Source organism: Microtus ochrogaster, chromosome 16 (assembly GCF_000317375.1).
Source record: "Microtus ochrogaster isolate Prairie Vole_2 chromosome 16, MicOch1.0, whole genome shotgun sequence".
Lineage (NCBI taxonomy): Eukaryota > Metazoa > Chordata > Mammalia > Rodentia > Cricetidae > Microtus > Microtus ochrogaster.
The window spans coordinates 60,531,667-60,540,554 of NC_022018.1; the positions used below are offsets into that span (position 1 = coordinate 60,531,667).

Genomic DNA, 8,888 nt, shown 5'->3' on the forward strand with positions numbered 1-8,888 from the left:
GTACTGTACTCAAGTCATGTTTTAGATTCTCACGTATGAAAAGGATGCAGTCAGAACAGTTCTGGCGCGCACCCCACACACAGCAGTTACAGTGCCGAAAGCCTTCAGTGTGTTCATCTCACTGGATCTGAACTGCAAAGACCCTTCTGGAAGGAGAGAAGCTGAAGCTCGGACAAGGGAAAAGCATCCGGAGAGCAGATGACACTCTCTCCTGAGGAGGACTGGAGGCATCTGTGTCAGATGAGGGATGGTGTGCACACACACCTGTGTCAAATCAGATGGTGTGGCAACACACACACACACACTCAGCTGGAGAGATGGCGTGAACACACACAACATGAGACACATACAGTCCACACATACACACACGGAGTCAGCTGGAGACACAGCGTGATGGGCTATGTGTGCAGCACAAACGGGCAGCATCTCCAGTGTGCACTCAGGTTTCTGGAGACAGCAGCATAACCGACTGGTTTAGCAGCTAACTACCCAAAATCCTCTCCCCCAACAAGAAAAGACAATATTAGGATCACAAAGAGGTGAGTTTTTTAATTGATACTCAATTTCTACATACAATATTGCACAAATTAAAGATGTATCAACAATTCTATTTATGATAACAAACTCATAACACTCATATAAAACTACAAGGTGGTGCATTTTGGTGGTAGGAATTTTAGTAAATAGCGCAAATATGAAACTCAGCTACTTTGTGAGAAACAGGCTTCCACAAAAGAACTCCAGGTTACTTAAGATGTCAAAAACAGGTCAAGTTAAGATCACTTTAAAGAAAAACTTGGGATTCAGGTATGGTGGCACATATCTCAGAAGGCTGAAGCAGGAGGGTCGCCAGTCAGGATGGCCTATACTATACAGCAAAATGACTCAAAAAACTGGTGTTAAAAAATATGAAAACTTCAGCAATTTCATTTAGGAACCAGGAAATGTATGCGTATTGGGAACTAAGAAGACACCTCCATGTCTGCTCCATAGGCCCTGTGCTCCAAGAGTAAATTCTTCTGCTGCAGGATCTCTGTAAGAAACCATGGTTTCAAAGCTCTGAACAAGCAAGATGGCAATTCAAACAAAAGAGCTTAAACAAGACTCTTCCATTCAGAAGAAAACAAACGCGGTCTATAAATTAAAGTCGTATCAAAATGCTGCCCAGGCATGGAAGGCAGGCACCACTCCCTCCTGAGTGTCTCATACAGTACTGGGGTCACCTGTGAGGAAGGGAGAGCTGGCTATGGTCCTAGCTCTCTAGCTTATCAGATTTGGTCTTCATACACACAGGGTTAAGTGTGGTGAGCTAGCTGGCTGCTTGTCACAGCTTCCAATGGAAAGGTCTAAGCCAACCATCTCGAAGCATGCCCTAGGGGGTGGACCGAGACCAGGTCTGGCAGCTCCCACCTTCTGACACCATCACTCAGAAATCTGGAACTACTGAAGGGCGGGAAGAAGGCCGATGATCATATTTCTAATAAAATGAATGTGAGGGAAATGAGGGGCCACTACGCTGTCACCCACAGCTGTCCTGCCTGGGAGATGAGAAGGGCGAGAAGAGTCTCAATCCACTCACTCGGATCTCTGGGTGCACACCTGTTACCCGTTCCCTCAGCTCCCGGCAAAGCAATGGCCACGACGTTGGTCCTAGCGCAAAGAACAAAGCTACAGAGTTAAGAGCAGCGCAGGGGTTTTCTGTACAGAACAGGAGAATGACCTAGAGAAAACAATGTTTTCCCAGTTTTTGGGCTTTACAGACAACACAGATACCAGCTTTTCGGGATTAGCACAGTGGCTCCATCACTTTATTCCCCCCTGAGGTGGCCGCACATCATAAACTCTGAAACATGACAGTCACATGATTTCTTCAGTAAGCTCCCAGGTAGATCCCGGCTCTCCCGGAGCTTGGAGTCCTGAGGTTTCAAATGTTAAAGCTTTCACCACAGCCACAAGTTCCTTTGATGTTGGGGTTATTGAAAACAAACTCACTGGACAGTTTGTCCTCCACATAGTCCATTTCTGTTCCTAAAAGTGTTAACTGTGCTTTCTTTTCGATGAACACTCTGACTCCTTGGGGAAAAGAAACACATGTCACATAAAGCCTGTGGTGTGCAGAACCTGCAGTGAATTTCCAGTCGGTGCCACCAGCACCCACAGCTTCTGGGCAAGTCTAGGGCTTCCTTAGAGGAAGCACACCACTTCCCACCAGTCCAGCCCGTGCCTAACCCCAACCAATTATAACAAGGAAGACTTTTTACATTTGGAAATTCCATGGCATTTCTGCAAAACTGGTTTGCCTTTCACTCACCTCCCCACCCCAATCTTTTATGGGAAAACGTGCAACTCTGTGAGCTTTTAATGATGGCATTCACGAGACTCCGGGAACATCTGTCCTGACCCTGTCAGCTATAAATGCCCACAGTACTGTTGTTCCATGGTACATTCTAACCAGACCATATAAACCAAGACCACACAATGAGACATGGAATTCAGAGGATACCCATGGGACCCAAAGCGGTAATCTGCTGCTAACCTTATGAGTACCATTCCCTAGTCACTGGGAAGGAGAGACTGACCTCTCAAAAATGCAAAACGTGCTTTTCCTCAAAAGACATCACTTAAACACGAACATACTCTATAGGCCTTTCCTCTGTAGGGGGAAACTGCAGCTTATACTTCTGAACTGATGTTATTTTTTAAGATTTTTCATGTGCATGGTGTTTTGCCTGTAGATATGTGTGCAATGCCTGTGGCAGCCAGAAGATGGTGTTGAAACAAAAGTTACAGATGGCTGTGAGCCACCATGTGGGTGCTGGGAACTGAGCCCAGGTCCTCTGGAAGAGTCGAAAGCACTTAACCTCTAAGCATCTCTCCAGCTCCATTTTTTTATAACTTAAGAAGAAGGCCTTTATTGGTTAATTATTTCAGCTAAATATGATGGAAGTTGGGAATACAATTTCCTGCTTGTCTCACACCAAAATGGCTCCAATATACTAACAACAATATCTAGTGGTGGTTATTACCTTACATAGGATCTTATTAGCCCAGGCTGGCCTGACCTGATCTTGAACCCAGCACCTAAGATTCCAATCCCATATTAAGCCTGAGTCACTGTACCTCAGTCTTTGGTAGGTTTTGCAAGATGACAGGGGCTGGTGTCAAATGCAGGAGCTGATAAAGTGGAGCTGGGTCTGGAGAGCTCGTGCTGCTCTTGCAGAGGACGCAACCCCTCTGTCTCCACAGAACTAGGAATGTGCACTAATACGCCCACATAAAACTGGTTCCGCAGAAATGGCTGGATTGTTCAACTGATGGTCTTAAAATCTGTGTGTGGTGAGTGGATGACTGACTACCCAGAACCCATGGACCCAAGAGAGAACCAGCTCTCAAAAGCTGTACGCTGACTTCACACACTAATGCAGCTTTAAAACCTACGAGGATGAGCTTGATCCTCAGCCACCGTCTAATTCCAGCACCAGGATGTGTGGCAAGGAAGATCACAGTAAAGCTCTGGTCTCAAAAACAAAAACAAAAAACAAAAACAAACAAACAAAAAAAAAAACAACCAGGAAAAACAAACCTACAAGCCTAAACTGTTCGCTGTGATGACCATTCAGAGCCGAGACAAAACGTAACCCCCCCTTAACCCTTAGAACGGATTGGGTTCAAAGCTTCACTAGGTCCTTTCACTGTGAGCCCTGGGCTTCCCAGCTACTGAGTCTCTCCTTGCACCAGGTTCTCCAACAGAAGCCAGGAAACTGTTCCTCTCCCCATTCAGTGGAGCACATGGCAAAAGACTGTCTGCCTGCGCTGGGCACGTAACAAGCACCACTCAGACGATTCCTAACCCAGCAGCCTTACATCAGTTTCTACAAGTTTTCATCAGGAAAAAGTGACCACAAAATGTTAAAGAACAACGACAAAAACCCATCCATTACTCACCAGAGCCAAGTGTGGGTGTTTACTCATACCCCACCCCATCACTGGGAGGCAGAGCAGGAATTAATGTCATCCCTACACCCAGCTACATAAGAGTTCAGGGCTAGCCTGGGCCACAAAAGAATCTGTCTCAAAAAGACAAGGGAGCTTACCATCTTGAATAACTTCTTCATCAGAATCTCCTTTTGTCTTTGAATACTCCAGGGTGTAAGAGAGGCCATTACAGCCCCTGGTTCGCACGCCAACTTTCAGACCCACCTGAAAAGAATTGAGAAGATAAACATTGTGTGATGACCTACACCTTGAATCCCAGCACTGACATGAAATTCTCCTCTGTATGCTGTGAATAAGTTTTAGTACCATTGGTTAATAAAGAAGCTGCTTTGGGCCTATGGCAGCCCAGAATAGAGCAATGCGGGAACTCCAAGCAGAGAAAGGAGAAAATAAGACGGAGTCAGGGAGACACTATGTAGCCAGTGAAGGAGAGACACTGGATGGAACCTTACTGGTAGGCCACAGCACCATGGCAATACACAGATTAATAGAAATGGGTTAATTTAAGATATAAGAGTTAGCCAGAAATATGTCTAAGTCATTGGCCAAGCACTGTTGTAATTAATATAGTTCTGCGTGATTATTTTGGGTCAGGGCGGCCAGGAAACGAACACACAGCTTCCGCCCACACAGTACCTGCTTGGGAGGTGAGGTACAAGGACTGTGATATAGCAGTATATTATTTGTGTTTTAATAAATAAAGCTTGCCTGAAGATCAGAGAGCAAAGCAGTCATACTAGACAGCCACAAAGGACAGGAATGGTGGCACACACCTTTAATCCCAGAAATGGGAGAGGCAAAGGGATCTGTTAGTTCAAGGTTACCCTGGGCTACAAGATTGAACCTAAAAGAGAAACAGAGCTCACACAAAGGTGACTCCAGCACTAGGGAGGTGGAGACAGGAGTGATGTGGCTGGGATGTAGGAGGAACGTAAGGGGAAGAGAGGAACTCAGTGGAGAGTAGAGTGTGTGGTGTAGAGTTTTCAGGATTCATGGAGACAGGATCTTGCCCATTTTTGGTCTGAAGTAGAGGTAAGAGCCAGTGGCTGGTTGCTTTGCTTTTCTGATCTTCAGGATGAACCCCAACATCTGTTGCTGGGTTTCTATTATTCATGCTACACTGGCAGGCTGGAGCCAGCCCAGGTAAGGTACACATGGTCTTGAGACAGTCAGTGCGGGTTCCACTAGTAAAGGGCACAAGAGCCTGCGGCAGATTCCTAGAGTCCAGATGAAAAGGCCCGGCACAGTGACACGTGTCTGTACCCACTCTGGGGAGGGGCGCAGATGGGCCACTTCTGCACCTTGCTGACCAGTCAGTCTAGTCCACCTCCTCAAGTCCGGACCTGTGAGAAACTGTCTCCAGTCAGGATGGGTGACTCCTGAGGTTGACCTTCGGCCTCAGACACATGCATACAAACATGAAGGTACTAATAGAAATGCATGCCTACATACAGGATAGCAAGCAAATTAAAAGACAGAAAGCAACCTTTGATATTACCACTACTCATTTTCTCGTAAACTCAGTGGTAAGCAACACGTTCCTGGTTATAAGATGCCCCTATAGGAAGAACAAATGTCACGGGAACAAGCACTTAGGACAACACAGAAAAAGTGCACAAGCCTCGCAGTGCAAGAAGGTGGCTTCTCTGTCTCTCCAGTCCTGGCTGTGTCTGCATAGTTTTACTACAGCATAGTAAAAGTTTTACTCTATCTAGGCCTTTACATAGTCACAGTGTTTGCTTTCTTAACTATAGTTTGGAAGTAATGGGAACACAATGCTCTCCTGTAGCCATCAACATTCCTTTTTTTGAAGTACAGGAGGGCCACAAACCCACTGTTTCACCCTTCAAAGTGCTGGGATTGCAAGGGCACTGCCATAACTGGCTTTTCCTTTACTTCTTAAACACAGGGTCCACAAACGGCACCAACCTGCTGTGTAGCCAGCTTCTACCTCCAAAGGCTGAGGCAATGAGCTCAAGCACCACCACATCTGGCTTTGTCTTTTCTCCTTTTGGTTTTTTGAGACAGGGTTTCTCTTTGTAGCCCTGGCTGTCCTGGAACTCAATCTGTAGACCAGGCTGGCCTAGAAATCAGAGACTTACCTGCCTCTACCTCTAAAATGCTGGGTCACCTCATTTTTTTTTTAAAGGGCATTTGATGGTAGATTGCCTTTAAAACCTGGGATTCCTTTAAGAGGTTTTGCTCCACTTTGTTCTGTGAGGTACTTTCTGGAGGCTTCCATGGTTAGTGAGCACTGAGGTTCATCTTCTCACCTGGCTCCAGTTCAGGAGCTTCCTTTCTAAGGCAATCTGGTAAAACCAGGAAGCCAAAGATCATAGAAGTTTAAAATGTGTGTGTAGTGGGGGGGGGGGATAGAGGGGCGGCAGGAGCTGATGCAGAGGCTGTAGAGGGTGCTGCTTACTGTCTTGCTTTGGTCCTTACTTTCTTATAGTACTTACAACAACCAGACTGGGGATACAACCACCCAATAGGCTACCCTGCCCCTCAACTAATCACCAATGAAGAAAATGCCTCACTGGCCTGCCTATAGCCAGATCTTTTTTTTTTTTTTTAAATATTTATTTATTTATTATGTATACAATGTTCTGTCTGTGTGTATCCCTGCAGGCCAGAAGAGGGCACCAGACCTCATTACAGATGGTTGTGAGCCACCATGTGGTTGCTGGGAATTGAACTCAGGACCTTTGGAAGAGCAGACAATGCTCTTAACCGCTGAGCCATCTCTCCAGCCCCTATAGCCAGATCTTATGGAGGCATTTTCTCAACTGAGGCTGCCTCCACTCAGATGACTCCAGCTTGAGTCAAGTTGATGTAAAACTAGCCAACACAGCACACGACTGGTTTTCTAACAATATCTACCTACACTCGCAATCTTGGTTCCTGCCCTTTAAGTGAACAATCAAGCCCTACTACCCTCAGTCCTGTCCCACCACGGCACTGCAATCCTGAGAAACCCTGTCAGGTGTGCTTGCTTCATGAGCTTGATTGCAAAGCGTAGACTGAGGGCATTCCATTACTCTGAATGCATGAATTTTTTGGGTGCAGGTTTAGTTTGTCTCTGTGACCAGGAAGTCCTTAGGAGAACAGGAGCCCACACATTAGAGTGTGCAGATAGGGCGCGGGGTGCAGCTCCGCATCAGGTTTGCCTAGCATGTCTGAAGTTCTGTGCTCACTCCCAGAAACACAAAAAGCAAAAGCAAACAGAAACCCTCCCCAGTCTCTGAAATCCAGTTTTCAGCAGGCATGGCAGCTCACACCTGCAACCCCCAGCACTCACAAGGAAGAGAGGGTGGATTACCCATGAATTCAAAAGTAGCCTAGTTTCCATAGGGATTGTTAATGCTGTAAATTACACTTATACACCAACGAGAACAAATACCTTACAATCCTACAAGGCTAATTTTAGTTTTTGGTCAATTTATGTGCTAGAAAGTTCAGAGTCAGAACACTGACACCTGGAGGCATTTAACAGCCTTTAGCATGGAGTGTAAGAAGTCCGGTCATGAAGTATAAAAGAATCTGGAAAACAGTACCAGGACTACCATCCACAGGCCACAGCCAGAAGCGACTGCATGCAGGGATGACCCCGTGGGCATGGTAAGCCAGGCTTCCAGGTCTGACACTGGGCGTGACTCACTTCACCTACAGCTGGTAAATTATGTCTGCAGCTGACAGCAAAACCCAGATAGCTTTCACACAGAGGATCAGTTGAACACATCAAACCTGCTCAGGGGAATACATGCAGTCATGAAAGAGGGGACCTTTACCAAATGATCCGGAGACTGAATTACTAGGTAGAACGAAGTGTAACCAAGCATGCACTGCATGTGTCATCTATGGAAGAAGTGAGAGAGATAGACCATGCAGGCCAGTGGTTCCCAAGGAGAACTCCAGAACATCCTCCAGCCACCCTAAGGCATGCAGTAGAGGCAGGGGAATGCCCAGCTAGTAAGCACACAGCCAACCTCAGGCTGCATCTGGCTTAAGTGTGACAACGTGGAATCTTAGTCGTCTAGAGCTTTGAGCAGTGAGAAGCTGCTTTCTATGGAAAAACCCCGTGTGATTCAAGAATTTGGGTGCAGCTCCCTGTACTTGCCTGGCATGAGTGAGGCCAGGAAGCTGACACCTTAGCAATGTAAAAACTAACAAAAAACAATTTAATTAAGGAAAATATACTATTTGCAACAAAATACATTTGACCTGCGACCACAACTTTTAGCTCTGCTAACCCTTCCGCAAGCTTACATGTTACTTACATGCTCTGGCTTGTCTTTAAGAAGTTGTTTTATCTTGTTCACAGCTGAGGGGGTCTGGAAAAAAGAAACCGCTGTTAGGCTCATCCTCTGATGCACAGACGGGCAGATGCCCCCACCAGAGCCTGGTGTAGTGCATGCCTGCAGGTTTTCCCAGAGAACCAGGTGGGTTCCATCCCATAAAGGAGCCACCGCGAAAGCACACTCCTGCCCTGACAGAAGCCCGCCTTTTCTTGTGAGACCATATTCTGTGCATCTACTGAATGGCCTGTAACAAGGACAGTGCCAGGCACAGATGCTCATGAATAGCCCATCAACGGAAAAGTCAACTTTTGGGTGTTCCCCTGTTGGTTCAATCCCCTTCAAACCCATCTGAATGCACGGCTGGAGAGTTGCTCCTGGGCACAGATTTCCACTGTGGGTAACACATACCTGGACATCTAGGTGAGCAGCCATGCTCCTCAGTGACAGAATCAAGTATGTGGCTATGTAGCTAAGAATGCAGTTCAACCTAGCCTAGTGGTCTTTAGCAGGAGAAGGTGTCCCGATGGAGCGTGTTCTCAGGTCAGTTCACCAGCCCACCTTCCTGTAGAGGGCGCTGGGAACCTACTCTGATCT

The 8,888-nt window shown here is 46.5% G+C and overlaps 1 protein-coding gene across 1 annotated transcript in view; it reads right to left on the reverse strand.

Annotated features, from left to right (window-relative positions):
* Window positions 1-523: 523 nt before the first annotated feature.
* Isca1 (iron-sulfur cluster assembly 1) overlaps window positions 524-8,888 on the reverse strand; it is a 14,145-nt gene continuing 5,780 nt past the window's right edge. The window contains exons 2-4 of the mRNA XM_005355307.2: window positions 8,274-8,327; window positions 4,095-4,200; window positions 524-2,073 (exon numbers count right to left, since the gene is read on the reverse strand). Of these exons, the coding sequence (XP_005355364.1) occupies window positions 1,925-2,073; window positions 4,095-4,200; window positions 8,274-8,327 (309 nt within the window). The 3' untranslated portion in view covers window positions 524-1,924. The remainder of the gene's footprint in view (window positions 2,074-4,094; window positions 4,201-8,273; window positions 8,328-8,888) is intronic.